General features: G+C 43.5%; 2 protein-coding genes across 13 annotated transcripts in view; both read left to right on the forward strand.

Annotated features, from left to right (window-relative positions):
* The first annotated feature begins 33 nt into the window (after positions 1 to 33).
* On the forward strand, positions 34 to 9,739 carry LOC132333642 (uncharacterized). 2 transcript variants are annotated; one of them, XM_059858932.1, is made up of 8 exons: positions 34 to 1,629; positions 2,562 to 2,729; positions 4,948 to 5,053; positions 5,869 to 6,042; positions 6,743 to 6,878; positions 7,809 to 7,897; positions 8,672 to 8,810; positions 9,264 to 9,739. In XM_059858932.1, the coding sequence occupies exons 2-8, from the start codon at positions 2,660 to 2,662 to the stop codon at positions 9,270 to 9,272; spliced, it is 723 nt and encodes a 240-aa protein (XP_059714915.1). In that variant the 5' UTR covers positions 34 to 1,629; positions 2,562 to 2,659; the 3' UTR covers positions 9,273 to 9,739. The 2 variants fall into 2 exon arrangements, with proteins under 2 accessions (XP_059714915.1, XP_059714914.1); XM_059858931.1 differs by having other exon boundaries at positions 34 to 2,729.
* Positions 9,740 to 11,526: 1,787 nt separating this feature from the next.
* Positions 11,527 to 22,038, forward strand: part of ZNF711 (zinc finger protein 711) — a 29,033-nt gene continuing 18,521 nt past the window's right edge. For 10 of the 11 annotated variants that reach the window (XR_009488282.1, XR_009488287.1, XR_009488283.1 and 7 more), the window contains exons 1-3: positions 11,527 to 11,615; positions 16,228 to 16,332; positions 17,107 to 17,637. Coding sequence is in view for 2 of the 11 variants with exons in the window: in XM_059859436.1 (XP_059715419.1) it covers positions 16,254 to 16,332; positions 17,107 to 17,637 (610 nt within the window). In the remaining 9 variants the exon portion in view is untranslated. Of the gene's footprint in view, positions 11,616 to 16,227; positions 16,333 to 17,106; positions 17,638 to 21,180; positions 21,498 to 22,038 lie in introns of those variants that run through there. The other variant, XR_009488290.1, reaches the window with a different exon arrangement.

Consider the following 22,038-nt stretch of genomic DNA (forward strand, 5'->3'; position numbering starts at 1 on the left):
GGGGAAAACTTCACCCCTGAAGTACTGAAACACTCCTGGAACAAATCCCTGAAGCAACAGGAGAGATCAATGCTCAGTGGCCTAAATTTTGAGAAGTGCTTACATTTTCTTCTCTTGGTATTTTTTGTAAAGAACGGTGTAGTTCAGGACTTGGAAAAACTAAAGTTTTGATCCATGCTGGAGGAGTGACACTGTTCAAGAAGGAAGCAGGTGGTAAATGTGTTTGTCTCAGTGTGACTGTGCCAGTCTTCCAGATAAAGTAATTTGCCAAGCAAGGGTCATAAATTATGTAATCCATGGTGTAAGCTGAAGAGTGAATTACTTGAAAGGAGGAGAATTGTGTGAATGAATAATGGGGCTGTGTTAATGGCTCATTGTCCCTGTGATTCCTGAACAGCTTGGGAGATACTGGAAAGGAATTGGAATGCAGCAGTGTTTTATCTTGTAGTGAAAGTTTGGAGTATTTTAGTGAAAAGCTGAAAACATTTTAAATCCAAAAGTGGGGTCCCACAAAGCCAATACTTTTAAAAAGGCCAATCAGTAGGCACTGGAGTGATTGTGTGTGGTTTTTATTTTAAAGTGCAGGATTCCCAGAAGCCAAGCTATGTGCTGATGTGAAGCTGCAGTCAAGAAAGGCTGTGATTGAAGGCATTCTAGAAGTCAGTGTGTCTTTCTTCCTGCCCCTGATGTGCTTTTGTTGTGGACCAGAGCCAGAACAAACCCAGTGAAACCCTGGGTTCACTGTGGGCAAACACCCTTGTTCAAGGTGCAGTTACTCCTTTGTCCTTTTGTTTACAGACACAGGAGATGGATTTTGCTGCAACAGCTGAAAGAAATTCCACTGCTGTGACCAGGGAATAGGTGTAAACTGGGTGTAAAAACAGGTTTCAAGCCTTGGTAACCTTTTCTGGCCTCTATTTGTAGCAGTCCTGACACCAGTGTTTGGGGAATCCATAGCTTGTGCTCAGTTTGTGTCACTCTCAGGACCCCTGCAATGCTACAGGAGGATAGACTGGCCTCCACAGCCATCCTGAACCAGATCTGGATTAAGATTAAAGATCATGAGCAGTTCCATCTTTCACCATTAATTTTGGTCAGTCACTTTGGTTTATTTATATGCCTCTCTTTGAAGAAATTAAATTAGTCTGGATGTCCTTAATAGAATGAATAAGTTGGCACTTGATTGTGCTGAGTTCCAGAAACTCAGACAATAAGAGGAGGAAATGGGTGTGCTGTGCAGTACAGAGCTCTCAGCTGTTCAGGTCTGCTGGCTCTGGGTTTATTTGCTGTTACCCAAGTGGGCACTGAAAACAGAAACTGACTCTCAGCCTCTGCAGCCCTTCCTCAGGCCAGGTCCAAACCCTCTGCATCCAATGATGTAGCAAAGTCAAGTGTTTGGGTTTTAACCTGCCTCATTAAATCATCTCACCCAAGGAAAAACTGCCCATTGCATCAAATCTGAGAGCTCAGGTAAAGGTGTTTGTTCATCAGCCAACGTGAGGCTCCCACTGATCAGCTGGAACCAGAAGGGAATTCCCTGTCAGCAGGAGAATGGAGCATCTGCAGGAACTGCTTCTTCACACTTCTGCCTTACATCTGAAGAAGGATCATGCAAATTCTTTCACTGAGGTAAATTTTAATGTCTTTATTGTGGTCTGTTTTAAAGCAATCTTCTGGCAGGACTGAGAATCTCTTATCTACTGCTGCAATATTAACTGCTGTTGGGCTTTAGCCAAAGCAGTATTCTTTCAAGAATTTGCTAGGCATTGATTTTTAGAGATCATTATTTATCCTTTGAAAAGCAAAGGTTAAAGTTTACCTTTTGCTGTTAATGTAACTGTGCTTGGCATGTTTACATAAGCAGCCAGCTCCTGTCAAATTAGGAAATCCACGTTGGGATTTTATCAGTTATGGATTAGTTTTGAAAGCCCTGTGCTAAGAACAATGCTTGTGCTAACTTCAGCTTCAGTGCAGTCAAACTCCACAAACTTTGGGTGTAACCTGGGTAGTGTTTGGGGTGACCACAGAGTCAGGATCTTGTGCAGTGAATGTTGAGAATTTTAAGGACTCTTTAGATAATAACGAAGAAAGATGACAGGGGGTGTGCTAAGGTGTGAGTTTCTGTCATCACTCATCCTTGCCACATGGGTATTTTCGATTATTTTTCTACGAAAAATGAATTGACAAAACGTTGTGGTAGATGCATCCAATTACAGAATTCCCTCCTTCCCATCACATCCATCCTCGATGGCTTCAGGACCGTGCCTTTGTCTTTTAAAACAGTGTCTGTTCCAGAAAATTGTCTGCAAATGGAGTCCAAGTTTGTTATCTGTAAAAGGTAACATCAGCCTAAGAGGAGAAGAGAGAGGCTCCTGACAGATACCATAGTGTGTTGAAATTCATGTCATTAAATGAATACCTCACATCTGATTACAAAAATTTAGAAACAGCAAGATTAATGAGATATTTTTATAGAACTACTTTGTTTCATAGAGGAAAATATGCTGGGTATGTTATCAGGAAGTTGTATCAGTTTTAAGTTAATTAGTAATTCTTTATAGAGAAGGATGCTGTAAAACAAGCTCAAAATCCACAATCCACAGCAGCAGAAAGGGAAGTTCATTCTGCTGCTGGCAAAGTCTGGAAGAAAAGGCCCAGGATGTCCTTTCTGAAAGTCCTGCTGTGTGTCCTGGTCCTGGCCAGCCCCTTGCTGGGTGAAACTTCACAACGTAAGAGCTGCTGGAATTCTGCTTTGTGGCTTCTCAGAGCAGGGACATGGCCATGTCCACTTCTCTGGGCAGTGCTGCCAGGGGGGGACTGCTGGTTGGGGATTCTCCTTAGGCTTTAGGCTGGCTTTATTTCAAATAACAGCAAAACAATGCAAATGTGAAAACCTTGGTGAGACAGCTGCTGTCCTGTGTTTGGTGTCACAGGGAAGAGGTTAAAACCATATGAATTAATTACACCTGAAACTCAGTATTGGTGGCTTGGGATCATTTTGAGTCAGTCTCTGAATTTCAGAAGGGTATTTTTAAATGAGTTAAATTGTTTGGTTCTTTTTCAGTAGGGGAAAAACATTTGGTATATGGGTTAAAAACATCATACACTTTCTTATAGCAAGTGTTCTTAGACTTTTTTTGATACTAACAGGGAGAAAATCATCAATAATTAAGAGCATTATAACCAGAATGCAAAGGTTAAAAAGTTATTTTAAGTGAGTAGTGAAGTAATGGGATTTTTTTCTGGTTCTGTCAGACCAGTATTGGCCTGAAATTATTCTATGAGAAGATTTCCCACATATTTTACTGATATATTTATTTATTTTATCATCCCTGTTCTGCACCTGGTAGCTACCAGTTACTTGTAATTGGGTATCCCTAAGCCAGGAGTGATGTAAACAAGGTGCAATTATTATTTTTCTAATAAAAGTTTTGTTTTGTAATCTGAGGAATTTTTTAGTGCTACTCTAAACTTTCATTTGCAAAAGAAAGTTACCACTTGTAGGCTAACTTGGTATTTATAGACATAACTTGTCATTTGTAGACCACAGTATTTTGAAGGGCTCAGCAGTGAGTTCCTTTATCACATGGAATATTATAGCAGTAATAGCAAAGGCACACACTCCCTCTCTCCCAGCAGAGTCACAACTGGTGATTTTCTGCTGCCTTTGTGTTTTCTGAATCATTGCTAAAAGATTTGTAATCGTGTTACTGATCCGAGGGGTAGCAGAAAACACTGCTTATCTCCCAGATGAACCATGCCAAATGCTGCTTGGGATTTTTCATTGTTCTGTACTTTATAGCCATAACATACAACCTGTAGTTAGGTTTTCTTGGAAAATGTACCAGTGCTGATGATTCTTGAGAGGAGAGCATGCAGCGTGTGTAAATGGACTGGTACAAGCCTTGGTCACTGCAATCAGTTAGATTTGTCTCTGAGAAGCAGCAAGTGTTGGATTAGAGGGACTTGGACAGTGGAAAGGAAGGAGGCTTCCATCTCTTTCTGCAGTGCAGGCTGCTCCCAGCACAGTTCCTCTGGCTAATAATGCATCAGTCAGGAGTTGGTTCTGGTGGGAAGTCTGTCTGACAGTGACAGTGACATTTAAGCTGCTCCAGCAGTTGCCTGCTGGGCTCGGAAGGGTCTGCTCAGAGCTCTCAGCCAGTTCTGACTCTGGCTTCATTCCAAACATGGCTCCTCTCCCTGGGAACTGTTTGGCACAATTAGATTTGGCTCTGGTGGCAGTTTGGGGGCTTTTCTGAGTGTTCAGGGTGGTGCCTGGCAATGAGTCCGAGTGCTGAGCAGGAGAGAACAGGTAGTAAAGGATGTGGGGTGGGAGTGCCAAATGTGCTGGTGTTTGGTGACGATTCAGGCTGCTGAGGCAGTTATTTTTAGCCAGCCAAATACCTGTGAAATACTGTAAACACTCAGATTCTGGAACATAATTTATAGCCCAGTGTTTACACAGCAAAAGAGATAGAGGAGAACCAAGATTAATGCAAACCAGATCCATTTGTAGGCTCAGCCAAGGAATAATCCCATTGCAGAGCACACAAAAAGGTTCTAACTTGGATTATAACTGGGAGGTTGGAATCTCTAATGAGTCTCATGACTTTTAGTCCTTGTCAGCAAGCCAGAGATGATATACAGTGGAATTCAGACCCAACCACACTTAAAGCTATGAGATAAAAACCATAACAACACAAGCCATACAATTTCCTGGCCAACAGGAAGATGGGTACACATTCAGGGTAAAGTAATTTAAGCTGGTAAATTTTCATTTCTCAAATAGCTTCAAAATTTCAAGGGACAAATCACTGGAAAGTAAGATTTAGTATCATCTACAAAGTACATCTGAAGCATAAATTTCTGGTGTAATTAGCAACACAGCCCACTGACAGTATGTTACTGTATAATTGCATTAAATACTTGTTTTGTTTTAATTCACAGCCAACTGCAATGGAGTTGTGGACTTTGAGGCCTGTCTGGGTAATACAGATCAATTCTGTCCTGAAAATATTCCTTGTCTGTGTAAAGATGGAGAACCTTTTTGCAGGTAGTGTGTGGGCTTGCTTTGTTTGTTTAAATATACACCATGTAAATGTCAAATATATTCTAAATGATGAACTAAATTTAGATCTTCCAAAGTGATCCATGAAAATAAATGCTGATCTTCATTCACAATCTGCATAAGTTTATAGTTCTGGTGCAAAGCATCAAATATGGGATTTGGGCATAGTGTTTTCTTTCTAAAAATGTGTGGGCCATGTCATTCCTAATGTAGGTAATCACTGTAACCCCTAACTTTTACAGGCTTGTTCTCTCAACTATCTTACTTTAGAACTGAATTAGCTGTGTAATTGCAAGTTCATTTTTTTCTCAGGTTGATCAAATTTTCTTTTGACTTAAAAAAAAAAATTAGATACCTTAATGTTCTTTTATCCATTATGTAGTTGGGTTTTTCCCTTTTAAAAAATCTATATCATAATGACAGCCAGAAATGTGAGGTTTCACTTCCACTCAGCAGCTTTGCCATGCTGAGAGCAGACAAAGAGATCTTTGACCTGAGCCAGGCCATGATTTGGGTACTGCACCCTGTTCCCATCAAAGCTCCTTATCTTGGACTCCTGAAATGCCAACATGGACTTGGTTACTCAGAGCCTGGCAAAGTACTTTTGCATCAAATCTGGAAACAGATGGGTGTAACTAAGATAAAAAAAACACCTTTAAACAAACAGGAAAAATAGTGAAACTCTTGGCCCCTGCAGTGTTGAATAATAAATAATTATATAGCAGAACATTGTACTTTTTTGGTATTGCTTACTTTTGAATTAAAATACTGTAGCTAAAAGTGAATATTTTTATTTGCAGATGTGATTACTACAGAATGGGCTGGAAGGAGTACTGGTACATGGGCCCCAAATGTAACCACCTTTGGAACACTCTGGATTTCATTTTAGTGGCTACTCTTCCTGGAGTGGCACTGGTTATCATAGTGGTTGTAATATTTTCTGCTGTCTACTGCTTGAAAATGAAAAAACCTGGGTAAGTGACTCTGGGTGCACTTATAAAGACTTTTGTACTCAAAATGGAAGTACAGCAAAAGGAGTCTGGTATTCTGGATAATTTTTAACCTCTGGATGTTTAAAAGCACAAGGTTGCCATACTATTTATACAATTTAAAACGAACTCAAAGCATCTCACCTGAGCACTCAGCACTTACTCAGCATTTTATCACCTCACTCTCAGTCATTGCTTTTTTTTAGGGCTCACCAGGCAAGCTTTAAAGATTGATAAGTACATTTACTACTTAAATTCAACACTACCAAATGTGTGTTTCTGATTTATTTGCTCTTAGGGATTTTTTCCACAGGTTTAAAAAAAAAAAGGAGTGAGACTGATAAGTATTGACAAGAGGCTTGGTGTTTAAATACAATTCCTCCCACTCTTGGGTCTCAGATATTGGCAATTTGAGCTGCTTTTTGCTTTCATCACTTTTTCCCAGTGACACCTCTCCCAAGTACACAGACAATATGGGTTTTTTCTTCTGTCACTGAGCCCCAGAGTGTGTCACTGGCCCTTGCTCTGACATAGAAAAGCTGTAATAATACCCAGCTCTTGTACAGCCATTGCCACAGGACATCTAAAGCTCTGACAAGGCTGTTGAACCAATCTGCAGCACAAAAAACATCTGTCAAGACCCTCACCATTGCTAATGCTCTGAATTCCCATTGTTCTCCCCCAGGAAGCAGCCAAAGCCTCCAGGAATTCCCATTGTTCCCCCCAGGCAGGAGCCAAGGCCTCCATACAGTGGAGCACAGCAGAACCCTGCATTCAGCACTGAATTCAGCCCAGGGCACGGGCACCGTCAGCCAGCTGAGGTAAGAGCTGGCACAGGGGGCACAGCACAGCCCCCAGGCCTTGGGGATTCAGCACAATGCAATGAGAATAGCAAAAAAAAAAAAAAAAAAAAGGAATTTGAGTTAAAAGTCTCCTAGCATTTGATTTCCAAGATCAGCATGTGAGAAGGTGAAACTTGTCATCAAGGATTAAGTGAAATTTATTTGCCTAGGAGAAAACAAAGAACTAGGGATTATTTTTACAGGATGTTCAAACAACTGTTTCCATTTTTGGCCAGTTAGAAGATCAGCTTTAAAAAGAGATTGTGCTCTGCTGTGCCAGTTTTCTCCATTAGGCAAGATGTAGTAGAGATCATGGCTTGAACTAGTGGGTGTCAAGAGAAAAGATGGATAAATACCATTAAAAAATCAATATAAAATACAAAGAATCACTGGAAGGGAATATTTGTATGTGTGTGTTCATTTCCTCATTTGGTACTTCAAGGGATTATTTTACATATTAAGGAACACACAGTCTGAGAAGAAGACATTGAAGGCTGTGTGAGAAAAGGGAGAAAATAATATAGTCTGCTACATGATTTTCTGCTAAATCCATCTGTAGAGTATCAATAGCTTGGCAATGCAGCAGGTCTGAGCCTGCCTTTACCAGGAGATGGTGCTGTTCAATTTTTAACTAATTCAGAATTTAGTCCTGCTGATGCCGTTGTTCCCAAGGTGTGAATCAGACCCAATCCTGCAGTTTGGTAGGGAAGAAAACCCTTTGTAAAAGGAATCCTCAGAGCTGCAGGACTTAGGGCTTTCTGACACCCCAGACTGTGAGTTGAAGCTTAGACATTGTATTTTTTAAGTGAAAAACTGGTTTATACCTTCTAACATTCTGTACCTGCAGAGCTGGTTATTCTAATTTGTTGACACTTTGCTCTGTGTAACCACCTGATCCCCTACACACAGGATGCCTGGGTTGGACAAATTCCAAAGGCTGTACTGAAAAGAGAAGATTTTAATGATGCCTCAATCCCAAATGAAAGGCAGGATTACAGGTATGCTGCTATTTTTTGTCTTTTGTGCTCATTCTCACTTTATACCCTGGTTTGGAGACTCAGAATGACTTTGCAGCTCTGCCAGTGGCACAGCAAGCAACAAAGGTCCAGTAAATGGCAAAGCTTTTGACTGGATTATTCACATACAAATCCTAAAATACTGCTTTATCCAGAGGCTTCTCTGGTTTTCCTCTAATCCCAGAGGCATTGATTTCATTGCTGTTTAGAATCACAGTTCCCTGCTTGTGCTTCCTCACTTGAATCCCCCTCAGCACCAACTGCTGCAGCTCTTACTGCAACTTCTGCAGAGAACTTGTTTGCCAGGGTGCAGCTCAGTGAGAGCACAACATTCTCCTCACAGGTAGCAGGGCTCTGCTGCAGAGGCAGGCTGGAGCTTGCTGATGCTTCAGTCCCTCAAGGAGGGCTGGTTGTTTTCAATATAATTGTTGAAAGTGTTGAAGGTATAGCTATGGTGAATTTAAAACGTTTTGAAAATAATTGTAGGAATATAGAAAATTAGGTACTGTGGCATTGTTTGTTGTGAAAAGAAAATAAAAGCTTAAAGAGAAAGCTACTTCTATAAATTCAGTCTTCTCTGTTTGCAGGATGAGGGCTTGACAGTAAAATGAACTTAAAAGACCTTTTAGATGTTATTGCCTCTGTGCTGTGCATGAAGTAGCGAGTTTTAATATTTTTATTTTTCAGTTTAAACTACCCCTTTGTGCAATTTGCAGTATATTATAAGGTTTAATAACCTTTTTCTCTTTTGCATAGTGCCATGTATGCTCAGCCTCCAAGGACAGCAGATCCAGCATCAGATTATTTCCCTCAATCCCAAGCCCAGCGGGATGAGTTTGACTGTCCCAGGAAGAATTTGCCTTATCCAGTTTATCCAGAGGCGAGACAGTACCGGGTACGTATCAGTTACATCCCTCTGCATATTAATTACATACTCTGCATATTAATTACATACTCTGCATATTAATTATATCATCCATCCTGGCACTGAATACAAATCATCACTAAATTGCTAGTGTTTGTCACTAAGTAAAGATGCAAGCTAACAGAAAGCCTACAGCCACCTTTCACTGTGCAGGTGTTTTCTTCAGGAATGTTACAGACCCTGCTGAAATGTTTTCAAATATTTCCAAAGCTGTTTCAGTTTGTGTGCACACAGTGGTAATGCTTTCAGTTATTTGCATGAAAATAATTTTCTAAAGCTCTTGGTGAGTGAACGTTCAGAAGTAGCACATACTAAGAAAAGAAATATATAAAAATGTAGTTTGATTAGATACAGATTATTTTAATAGCAAGTATACTGGGGAGTGTGTGTCATGCTACTGATTTAATTCCAATCTCTTTACAGAGATACTAAGAACAAGTGCATGCTGTGTCAGAAATGTCTTGGAATGCTGCGTGATCACTGGACAATGCAGGTGCTGAGAGAGCAGTGAGACCCTGGTGGGACACAGAGGAACCTGCCATCCTCATTAGAGAGCACCAAGTTATTGCAAAGAGAAGGCATCGAGGATAATTGTGAAAGAAAACCTGGTGAATCCCTGATACTGCAGCACACAAGGCTCTGGCCCTGGCAGTGTGGTACAAACACAGCCAAGGACTTGGCCTCTCTCTATCCCAAGATTTAGCAAATACCTACAGACCCAGTCCCTTCTCTCTTGTATTTTGCTTTGTCCTCCTTCTGTGTTGATCCCAATTGCCCCGGCTTGCTTTGTAACTTTTTTGTAATTGAGGAAAATGAAACTGTGGAAGATTGACTACCTTGCCACTAAGTAACAAATAAAAGAGACTGAAGACTGGGATTTATTTCCCATTTTCCAAAAAGTCTGAAGCACTTTGCATTGAGATTTCTGTTAAATCATTTTCCTTAGTATTAGGTAATATGTGAAACTATATGACAAAACCAGAATCTTAAGGATTTTAGAAAGGGTTTCCCTCAATGTGACAAAAATACAAAGTGGGCAAATTTCACTGGATTTACTTCTACTGCTGCAAATTCTGTCAGAAATAAAAGAAGTGACTCTGGTTCCCTCTCTTATCTTCAGAAACACACAGAAATGGTGATAGCACATCTGTTTAGAGCCCAGACTATCAGTTTAAACAATCTGACCTCCGAAATTCAGATCCAAAGGTGTCAGAGAATTGTGTCAGTGAATTGCTTTTTTCTGTCATTTCTCAGCCTTGGTGGTGCCACAACCTGACAAACTGTGCTGGTTGTTGACCTCAATCCAGCTCTGTTGTACCGACCTCAGAGCGACCACAGAACGTGAGTGTGCAATTTTATACTCCAGCACTGCTCCAAAAAGGAGTAGGAGGAAAAGATAAGGCAGTGCTGTCAATACCCGTGGTGCTGGCAAGAGCTGAGCTGCTAAACTGAGTCTCTCTCACCATTTCCTCCAGTGCTCAGTTCTGTCATTACCTTTTCCAGGTATTTTCCCCTTCATTCCTTAATTGCATTGGGCAGTTTGAAATTATTTTGTCATAAGAATGTCTGTCTCTTGCTAGAGCTAGACAAAATGACTGGTATGTCTTTCCTACTGATTTGGTGAGTGCTGTGTTATGTGGCTTTAGTCTTTAAAACAAAAAAAAGAGAGAGGAAGGTCAAATGTAAGTCTCCAAGTTCTCTGCTAAGGAGGTGGAAGTCCAGGAGGATGAATCTCTTGAGATTTATAGAAGCTCCATGTCTCTCCTGTCCTGAGGACACCAGAACTGGACACAGCACTCCAGCTGTGGTCAGTAGGGTCCCCTGGGGCTGCCCCATCTCAGGATGTCCACCTTGGGTCGCCCACCCTGTGCTGGCCCGACTGCCAGAGCCCAGGGCGCCCTCCAAAGCCCAGACAGGGGCAGCCCCGCACTCCCTCAGGTAGCTCTGAGCAATCCCCCCTCAGCATCTCAGGGCTTTGGGTCACATTTCCCAGGAACCCACTTCTGCCTTTACTTGGAAACCCAGCTCTGGCTTTGGATTCTTCTAAGGGATAGAAGACATGGAACAGGCACCAAGCATTGCCCAAGTCCTCCTTTGCTCAGATGTGTACAGCAGACTCTCAATCGTGTCACAAAGAATAATGCAAAGTTTCCACAACAAGTTGCTATGCTTGTTATAAGAAGGTTCATATCTGTATCCTAACCAGTTTTATATATTAAAAAACTGGATCAACTTTGTATTTACTAGTCACGTTTAACCAGGTAAGTCGGGTTTTCACGCGGGTCAGAGACCCACAAAACTGAAACTGTTGCTGGAGCTATTTAAATGTTGACTGTTTTATTTACTGCCCTCACGGGGACGGGTGTGTGTGGGAAGTCCCCACACGGTGCTGCGGGAAGGAGCAGTGCCCGGGGCAGGAGCGGGATGCCCCCGCGCTCCCCTGACGGTGCCGGGCAGGAGCGGAGGTGCCCCCGCGGTCCCCTTACGGAGCTCCGGACGGGATCGGGGTACCCCCGCGGTCCCCTGACGGTGCCCGGGGCGTGAGCAGGGTCTCCCCGCGGTCCCCTGACGGTGCCGGGGGCGCGGGGGGGTCTGAGGGGGCGGCGGCGGCTGCGCCTGCTCGGCGCGCGGGGGCGCGCGTGACGTGCGGGGGGAGCGGAGCGGGGCCGCGCGCGCTCGCGGCCGCCGCCCGGCCCAGGCTGCGGGCGGAGCGGGCCCAGGCCCGGCCCGGCCCCGGCGCGTCCCGCGGGCCCGGCGCACCCCGGGCCTGCACAGGTGAGCCGGGGCACGGGCACGGGCACGGTGGAGCCGCGCAGGCCGCGCTCCGGCACCGCCGCCGCGGTCGCTGCGGGCCGCGGCCGCCCCTGGGCGGGCGGGCGGGGGAGCCCTGGCCGGGCCCGCCGGTACCGCGCCGGGCGGGTGGTGCGGGCGGGCCCGGCGGTGGAGGGGCCGCGCGGGCGGGCAGAAAATGGCGGAACACAAGATGTCGGCCGGGCCGGCGGGGCGGGGAGGCCGCGGCTCAGGGCCGCGGGACGGCGTTATCCCGGCCGGGACCGGGTTATTCCCGCCGGGCCGGCGTTATGCCGGCGCTGCCCCCGCCTGCTGGCCCGCACCGCCGCGGGACAGCCGCTCCTTTGTCCCCGCGCTCCCTTGGCCGCCTCCCCCCGCCCCGGCGGCACCGCGGGCGCGCCCGCGCCGGGCACGCGCGGAGGGAGGGAGGGAAGGAGGGAGGGAAGCGCCGGAGCCGCCGGGAAGCGCCGGGAGCCGCTGGCGCCCGCGGGCACCGCCAGCCCCGGCCCTGGGCATCGCCGGCCGGCTCTGCCCGTGGTTTTTACTACGGGAACTTTTATTGGTGCGACGCGTAGATGTAATTTATTTTTTCTATTTTATTTTCTGTTATTTTTTATTACGAGGCTTTAGCGCGTTTCAGGCAGCAAGACAAAATCTCGTTCGCTGGTTTTGTCTGCGGCATTTTAAATGGGTTTAGAGTGTAAGTGGTCGTGGTGCTTTCTAGGAGGACACAATAAAGGACTTTAAAATGCATATGCTGGTTTTTCATACCCAGTCTGTTCTCTGCCAAGGGTCTGTGTTAACCTGCACGTTATTTTATTAATTGGGGTTTTCTCATTAAGATTTCTGCACAAGCAGGACGTTTCTCATTGCGTGTCTGTCAGCTGCTGCATTAAAATTAGGGGCAGAAAAAAATGAAAACCGTGTTATGAGGCGAGGATAATTTTTTGTTCTTCAACTTGAATGTTAAGAAATTAAATGGTTACACAGCATCTGGTTCCTATTTTTCAACGGCGTAGAAGTTTATTTATTGTTCCATTGCTCTGTGTCTGCGCCTGGTCCTTTTGGTTTAATGCAAATCTCATATGCAGCTTGTGAATTACCAAAACACCAGCAGTGCATGATGTTGTGTTTTCCTTTGGAGCATGTAAACAAGATGTAAATTATTTAGAAGAAATCCACTATTTTAAAGGAGAGATTAAGGGCTGACCGTGCAATTAGGCTGCATGTGAAAATACACCACCTGAACCCACTGTGAATAGAGGTGTGTATAAACTGGGGAGATCTTTAACGTTTGCAAGACCACACAATGCATTCCTAAAGCTCCATGTATAAAGAGCATGTATTTAAGCTGTAATTGGCATGTTGCAGTTGGTGTTCTGTAGAAGTGTTGTTTATGTTATACACATTGGAAATATGGCAACAATGCCTGGAAGCCAGCTCTGGGATTGGGAGTTTCCCTGTCCCCCTGGGAACACCAATGACACCCTGTTTTTCCTGGAAAGGGTAGAAGTGCTGAAGCATTGGTTGTTATCCCTCCTCCTTAAAATGCTTTGCTGAATATCTTTGCATTTAGAGTGTTTTCCTAAGCTTTCTCTAAAATGAAAATATTCCTGGCTATTTTATGATACTTTCTTTAGGAAGAGTAAGCTAAGAACAGATCAGTGTATCCTGGGAACTTCCAGGGATACAGGGAACCAGTTTTTCAGTTGAATGTTGCTGTTAGGTGCTTTAGGTCATTCCAAACTGCCAGCCATTACCCTTGATTTTACAATTGCCATGTGCAGAAGTAATTTAGAGTTGTAGTCAGAGAGGTCAGATATTCCTTCTTCTACTCTAAAATTCATTGCTTGTCTCAGCTGAGCCCCATCTAAGGAAGAGCTTTGGCATAAAGAGCTGAAATAGATTGAAATGAACCTCAGGCTCATTAGAAGGAGAACTGTTATTTTTCAGAAAAGCAAAACCATTCCAAATACAGACATATTTTAAAAATTTAGCCTTGAGATATTGCTCTGGGAGTCTCAGTGTAGGTTGCATGAAATACTTCATTTTGGGATGCTCTTTCCTGAGCCAAGATAGCATGCCGTAATTTAAAAAAAAATCAATGAAAAAATTAATGGAATATTGTAAAGTAAATATTTTATTGGCTGATGCTAAACACATTTTCACTGTCTTGAAATACCCAGAGGAGAAGGGGAATTGAGAGGAAGAACTTGAGATGTTACAAGTTAGAGGAAGAGAGGAACGGCTAAGTTTGGGATTGTGACAGGGTGTGGAATTGTGGCTTTCTGCCTGATTTCTCCCTTTCCAAAGCCGTGATTGGATCTGTCTGTGGTGTGTGGGTGTGTTACACAGTGTACTACAGGAGGAAGCTGAGAAGAGCCACAATTAATCCCTGCACTGCATTTTTTTGCTGTTCCAAATAACAAGATCTGCCTGCATATGTGACATGTGGAGCTGCATCATCTGCACTGCTGCAACCTGTGAACAGAACCAGCGGGGCTGGGGCAGCCGTGGGCCTCCCCCAGGGTTAATTCTTCCAGCAGTAGCAGGAAGGGCTTTTCCTGCTGCCACTGCATTCCTTTGAGATCCCAAAGTTGATATAAAAAATAAATTTGTGATAGTGTGGTTGATTCAAGTCCGTCCTTTGTCTGCAGTGAGGGTTTACAGGAACATTCTTCATAGGGTTGGTACAGCTTCAGTGGGGTTGTTGCCTGGGTGTCATCCTCCATCTGTGATTTCAGGGGAAGTTTAAGGGATTGCTGGTGCCATCCCATAACTTTGATTCTTTTTCTAGTCCTGATCTTTTTCCAGGAAGATACTCTTTAAGTGATAATTTGCTTTCCCTGCAGAAATTTAAATTCAAATTTTAGTCCTACTTTGAATTAAATTTTTCTGTGTGCCACAATACATAATATAGTTGTACATCTAATTATTTAATCAGAAAATAGTTGCTTATTGAGAAGGAAAAATATTCTAGCCTATTCTTCCTGTAATGTCAGATTGATATAAACTAAGATAATTTTTCATATCCATTTACTATGAGAAAAGGATTCTCTGAAAAGACTGTGGTCAAGAAATGTTAGATATTGCCTTAATTCTGAAATAGTTAAAGGAGCTATTTATGCCCTAGAGCTGCATTCCATTTTGTACTAGCAAGGATTCGTTAGCTACAGGGAGAATTTTGGATGGTTGTGGTGATAATTTGGGAGTGATGGAGCATTGCATTGGGGTTCTGGAGCTGCTCTGTGATCCTTACAATGCTGAAAAAAATTGATTTTGGAGTGGAATTGAAATTAAGTAAAGTCCTTGCCAACTTTCCTTATGGATAATGTTTGACTTTTTTCATATTCTTGAATTCAAACCTCCTTGGGGTGGATCAGTGGCTTTTTCCTTGCCGTTGCCATTGTTGGGCACCTTTGCTGGAGGAGCTCAGGAGTTGTGGGAGGTCCTGGCTCTTCCTGGGCCCCTTGACTCTGCCTTGGAGGTGTCTCAGATTTTGGGCACTTGTTCCAACAGCGTGGTTTGACCTTGGCTGTGCTGGCTCCTGAGGACTCACTGCAGTGGGGTTGTCAAGTGTGTTCTATCTCAAAGTAATTGGAGTTGCCTTCATAGTTTGGATTTAGATGCTAAGATTTAACAAATTCTTGTAGTGGGGCTCTCATAATTTCTTTAGTGAGATCTAGGAGAGCAAAACTGAGTTTGGTGCTACAGGAGGAAAGCAGCATGCTTTGGAGACTTACCTTGAAAGATTTCTACTCCCTGCTCTTCGGCCCCACTCGGGTCACATAGTTCTGAGCTCTGACTGCATTCACCTCCCACAACTCCTAAAACTTCCTATTTGCTCTGGGATTCTGTCACTTTCTCTGATTCTTGGATACCAGAGAGCAGAAAAGTACAAGGTTTTAGTCTTGTGCAACCGAGATTTTTTAGGCTTGAGATTTTTCGCCTGTGAAAGCCTTGAGCTCTTTCTGGTCCTGTGGGTGATTCTGTTGGGTCACTTTGTCTGCACTGAGAACTTGTGTAAAGTCCTTGGGGTTGCAGCAAATTGCAAAATAATTCAGAATCCCCACATTTCAGTGTTTGGTAGCAATGCTGGGATGCTGATTTTATCTTCTCTCTCTGTTTTATGGGAACACTGTCAAATGATAGATGCTTTCTCCTGCTCTGGGAGTGGCTTTGTGTAGCTGTACCTTGTCAAAGAGATCCAGCATCCCTAATTAAATTTACATATTAAAATTGATTTTGATGTGTCTCATATATCCAAATTTTGAAATAATTGGAAAAATTTATACTCCCAATACAATTCTCCACTTTCTTCCTTGTAGCTCCACACATCCAGAATCACCAGTCTCGATAATTAGTTAATGAGTCTGTAGACAGGCAGAGCAGAGGCTGCTTTGTGCACAATTGTTAATATTTATTATAATGCTAAGGTAAAAAATAGAAACCAAAACAGTAAAGTGAATTGTGTGAAGTGTTGCTTTTGGTTTTCTTGAATTTTTGGGTAAATACTTCTCTGTGTTTGTCAGTGTAACATATCAATCCAGTACAAGAACACTGTTAAACATCAGTTCTCATTTTTGTTTTTTTGCAGTTGTTTGTGAATGAATTTGGCTGAATATGGATCCAGGTGGTGGAAGTCTTGGATTGCAAACACAGGAATCCAAAATGCCTCACACTATGATCATGCAAGATTTTGGTAAACATTTTAACTATATAAAAATAATGAGTAAAATCCAGAAGATGACCTTCTCAGGTATTGGGAAGGGCCATGTCTATACCAAGATATTTTCACTTGAATTACAACACTGAATAAAATTCTGATAAGAAGCATTTTATTGAGTGTTTTTAAGATTAGAACTGCTGTTTGTGTGTTAAAATAGTTCACTGTGCATTTTATGTTATGTCTAGAAAAGTTGTCTGCAAATAAGACTGGCCAGTCCAGTCTGGTTATGAAAGCCAGGTTTCTACCTCCAGCCATTCCTTGTGATGTGGCAAGTTGTTGGAAAGGTTACTGTAAATATTGCATAAAATAGAGTGTTTATTTTTAACAAGGCCCTTGCTCTCCAAAGGATGAGTCCTTTTATTGTAACAGCAATTAATGGTTTGTTACCACACTTGCAGTGTCACGCAAGAATTCTGTGAAGGTTCACATTGCTGCTGCAATGAAATGTTTTCTAACTGGGAATTAAAGAAAAAGAGACTGAATTGTAAATTCAGTTTTTAACAGATCCTAAGTTTGGGACAAACTCCCCATGATGTCTTGAAGCGGTGTGTTTTGTTTATCTTAGTTTGCACAGAGCAGGCTGCTTTGGACAGTGTTTATTGGGTGAAATGCAAGAGTGGATGTGGAGAAGTAACAGATTTCTCCATCTGTGCTTAGCTTGCCTATGTGATAACTCCATTCCTTAGACAAAGCAGTTGCTGTGCAATAATTGTAACATTTTTCTCCTGGTTCCTGGTTGTTCCCTAGTGGCTGGGATGGCTGGCACTGCTCACATCGATGGAGACCACATAGTTGTGTCAGTCCCCGAAGCTGTCCTGGTTTCTGACGTGGTCACGGATGATGGGATAACCCTTGACCATGGCCTGGCAGCTGAGGTGGTCCAGGGGCCCGACATCATCACAGAGACAGACGTTGTCACCGAGGGCGTCATCGTCCCCGACTCCGTGCTGGAGGCTGACGTGGCCATCGAGGAGGCTTTGGACACCAGCGACCACGTTCTGGCTTCTGACCTGATCACAGAAACCGTGCGCGTTCCCGACCAGGTGTTTGTGGCAGACCTGGTCACGGGCCCTGAGGGACACCTGGAGCACGTGGTGCAGGACTCGGTGGCCGGGGCCGACTCGCCCACCATGGTCTCAGAAGAGGTGCTGGTGACCAACTCGGATTCGGAGGCTGTCATCCAGGCTGCTGGGACTGTCCCTGGCTCCACCGTCACCATCAAAACCGAGGACGACGACGACGGCAAGAGCACTTCTGAAGACTACCTGATGATATCTTGTAAGTCCACAGAGGTAGATGGCAGCAGGAGGGAGCTTCTGGTCCTGTAACTGGACTCTTGGAACGCTCAGGGGATAGGCTGGTGCCCAGTTAATTCCTGGTGTCTGGATTTGGGGGTTTTGATGCAAAATCACTGATACAACAAGAAAGAGAAGGACATTGATGCTGCTGAGTGAGTGGGTGTGTATGTTTGTGTTTCTCAATCTAGATATTCCAGGAAATTTAAGAAAAACACCTTGGAAAGTTAAACGTACGATTCATTTTGAATATACAACTTTTTTTCCAAAAAAACACCACAGGTGTATTACAATGCTATGTAGATTCATGTAAAAATAACATATTGGGCTTAATCAGGAGAATCCACTAAGAAATAGTTTTTTAAGATCTCTAACTCAAAGTTTTCTCAATATGTCCACAAAATGTGGTTTGTTTAGTGTATTAAAAATTATAATAGGTATTTCATTGTCTGTTGTGCTCTTCTGGGCTGAACTTGGAAATAAGGGGTCAGGTTCATTAATGGATTGGCTCATTAACACACTCCAGTTCTCACACAGCATCCAACTCCATATGATCCTGTTGACAGTAGCTGAAGTTGGCTACTGAAAGAAATTTGGGTACTTTGTGTTTCTTCAATGCTTATATTATACCCAAGGTACCAGTTGTTGCTGCTACACAAATTTGATAAAATATATTCCAAGTAATTTATTTTTTTAATTCTTCAAATCACTTACTGAAATGTGAGTAGGTCAAAACAGATTTTATTTAGTCAAAAGCAATATGTTAAAAAAAGTCAATGCCAAGTGTGTTGAAGTGTCAGTCTGTTCACAACAAGCTGCATTTATTAAAAATCTCATGACAGAGGACACCACTGATTCATTATTATAATGATTTCCCTCTCTTATAGCATTTATGTCCCTTATGCAAAATATATTTGGTTTTGTTCAGTACAGGATGTACAGCAATGATTTTTAAAGCTTTCCATCATTACTGTGACACTAACAGAAGTCAAAAAGAGGGGTTTTTGAAAAAGGAACTTCTAAAATGAGTCTATAAAGCAAATTAGACCTGCTACACAAAGAAAACCCTGTGTGTTTCTGTAAGAAAGGAGCACCATTTTTGCAGTCAGTTGTTTCACTGAACAAATTCCTCCTTTCTGACAGAGTACTTAGGATGAGTTTATTCTGTAACTGGCTATTTCCTTTGTCATTGTAAGTACAGTCATCTTTGGGACTCCTTCTGAGAGAGATGAGTGTGATGGATGCTGATGATCCTGCACTTAGACCAGAGCATCTGAAGCTTTCAGTTACCTGATGGCCCCACGAGTGTCTGACACATTCATGATTTTGTCAGGTGTTCTCAAGCTTGGCTTTCACAATATTTCAAAGCCATTCTGAGACCTAGTTTTCAGCAAATTAAATTTTTATATATGTATAATCGTGATGTGCCTGAATAGTCACAGTTGGAAGCTACATTATTCATCTAGGAGTTTGTTTTAAGTAATCATTTATGTAAATTAGGGCAGTCATAGAATCGTGTAGGATAGGGAAGAGCTGTAAGATTATTGAGTTTAATCATTCTCCCAGCACTGCCAGGGCCACACTGACCATGTCCCCAAGTGCCACATCCACATGGCTTTTAGATCCCACCAGGGATGGGGACTCCAGCACTGCCCTGGGCAGCTGTGCCAGGGCTGCACAGCCCTTTCCATGAAGGAATTTTTCCCAGTATCCAATGTCCACCTCCCCTGGCCCAGCCTGAGGCTGTTCCCTGGGAGCACAGCCCCCGGCTGTCCCCTCCTGTCAGGAGTTGTGCAGAGCCACAGGGTCCCCCCTGAGCCTCCTTTTCTCCAGGCTGGGCCCCTTCCCAGCTTCCTCACCCCCTCCTGGGGCTCCAGCCCCTTCCCAGCTCCCTCAGCCCCTCCTGGGGCTCCAACCCCTTCCCAGCTCTATTCCCTTCCCTGGACTCATTCCAGCCCCTCAATGTTCCTCTGGTCATGAGGGTCCCTGAGCTGCCCCCAGCACTGGAGGTGCCCCAGCAGTGCCAGCACAGGGGACAGCACTGCTCTGATCCCCTGGACACCACTCCTGACTCAAGCAAGGTGCCATTGGCCTCTTGCCCACCTGGGCACCCCTGGGTTTGTGTCCTGCTGCGGTCATCAGCACTCTCTGGGCCTTTCCCAGCCTCCCTGCCCCAGCCTGGAGCTTTCCAGGGGGTTGTTGTGACCCCAGGGCAGGACCTGACACCTGTGAGCCCCCACAAGTGGCCTCAGCCCAGGATCCAGCCTGTCCAGACTCCCCTGCAGAGCTTCCCACCTCCAGCATCAACACTTCCCCAGCTCGGTGTCACCTGCAAAGCTGATCCCCTCCTCTGGATCACTGATCGAGGTCCTTGAGCTCTGTTGTGTTCTAATTTTTGAGCCTCTGTTGTGCTGGGGATGCCAGCCTGCCCCCTCAAAGTGTCTGGTACTGTGTTTTTGTCAGTAGTAATGAATCATTCTTACGCAGTTTTTTTTTTTTTTAATTGTTCAAATATTACCCTTGAATTTGTTTTGTTTATGGAGATAATGTGTTGTGTGGAATAGATAAAGGCCTCCATTTATCAAGCAGGTCAAAACTTTTTGTTTACTTATATGTATTCAATTGTCAAGTGCTGTCAATATTGTAGAAAGTGAATTTTATAATATTTCATTTGGGGTGTATATATAGGATTGTTGAACTGTTTTTATAATGTAAATCATGCCTAAGTGATACTTCTAAAGAATTTCAAAACACTCAGTTGTCTTTTAATGAAATTTAGCATGTAAAAAGGGAAGACTACATAAAATGCCAGATATGCCCTTAGGGAATACCACGAGTTGTTCTTTTGAACACGTATGGGAACTACCAAAATATGACATTTGAGGGTATGGAACTGAGTATGGAGTTTTAATTTCCCTTTTGCTTGTTGGGAGTTACAGCTTAAATGACAGAACCCTAGAATGGGTTGGGTTGGAAGGGACTTTACTGAAAGGTGATTTTTCACCATTTTGAGGTGACATTCCCATGTAGATACTTTATACACTTCTGGTAATTCCATTTTCTGTGTAAATACTATTTGGACAATAGTAAGTTTGTCTTAATAGTTGTGTGACTCTCTGTGTATGATTTTGTGATTGGAAATTTTCATTGGAAGATTATCACTACTCTGCAGATAAAGCTGGTTTGAAAAAGCTGAATTTATAAGCACAGGACTTAAAAAATCTATTTTTGATACGTTCCCAACACGAATACCAGGGGGTGTTCACGATTCTTTGCTTTAAGCCATCCCAACACCTCGATAAAAAGGAATTGAATCCCAAACGCTGTGGTGGGCCCCTGACCCCAGCCTTGTGAGTGAGATGGAGCTGGTGAGCAGCACAAGCCTTGCTGCAGGGGCAGTGGGCAGTGCAGCTGAAGCCTCCCCTCTTTTGTTTTTCAGGTTTGCGATATTCAGACCCACAGCGGGTTGCCAGCCCCCGCTCCGCGTGCCGGCCCCATGCACTATTCTGGTGACCTCAAAGCCACCACTGACCCACACTGGAGCTGGCCCGGGGGTAAGGTACTGTGCCACCAACACCTCCTTTTTAGTGTCTTACACTGTTGCCTCATTTGCTAAACATTTTAGGATTCCTACTCCTCTATTTGAACCTATGGGACTTAAGTAGATCAGACATTAGAAAAACCCGGAGAATTGTCAAAGCCTTGTGGGACTTACCTTGCCCTCGTGTTGCTGCTCTGGTGGCTGTGGCATCACCAGCATAGTGCATGTGAGGCATCACATGGATTGGGAGCTGGCAATCCACGGTGAATCTGGACATCACACACCTGAAAACAGCCGAGCAGGTAAGTTAACACTGGGAGTGTGCTGAGTTTTCCTTTAAAGCTTGTTCACTCAGGAGGATTCAGCATCTATTTATGGAGGTTCTCTGTTGTGTTTTTTCAGTTTATTTTAAGGGACCAGATAATAACATGTAGTGCTTCTGCTGGGTGAGTCAGAGCTGGAAGACACTTTGATATTCCATTGACAGAAAGGAATCAAGCATTCCCCGTTCCCCTCAGCTATCCCTGGGAAAAGCAGCAGAGAATTTAGCACTGATGGCTTGGCAGTGATTGAAGGCATCTTACTTAGACAACAGAATATTTTCATGAGCTGTTGTAAAAAACAACAATATTTTGGAACCTGACAAAGATTACTTGTCCTGCTGTGTTGTTTACCTAAATCTGTTTAAAAGGTAGATGGAAGCCATGAGATTTACTTCAGATAAGACAGGACTTTAAGCAAAAGAAATTGCCAACTCAGTGTGTTTTGTTATGTTTGAAACAAAAAGCAACATCTTACAGATAATAGTCTATATTGATGTCATTTTCTCAGCCCACATGATAT

Source organism: Haemorhous mexicanus, chromosome 14 (genome assembly GCF_027477595.1).
Source record: "Haemorhous mexicanus isolate bHaeMex1 chromosome 14, bHaeMex1.pri, whole genome shotgun sequence".
In the NCBI taxonomy this organism is placed as follows: Eukaryota; Metazoa; Chordata; class Aves; order Passeriformes; family Fringillidae; genus Haemorhous; species Haemorhous mexicanus.

Excerpts from the sequence above, each read along its gene's own strand:
- LOC132333642 (XM_059858931.1), top strand. The coding sequence starts at position 2,660 with ATGTCCTTTCTGAAAGTCCTGCTGTGTGTCCTGGTCCTGGCCAGCCCC. Across the intron at positions 6,879-7,808 it reads GGCACCGTCAGCCAGCTGAG|GATGCCTGGGTTGGACAAAT; the intron begins GTAAGAGCTGGC and ends CCCTACACACAG. Across the intron at positions 7,898-8,671 it reads AATGAAAGGCAGGATTACAG|TGCCATGTATGCTCAGCCTC; the intron begins GTATGCTGCTAT and ends TCTTTTGCATAG.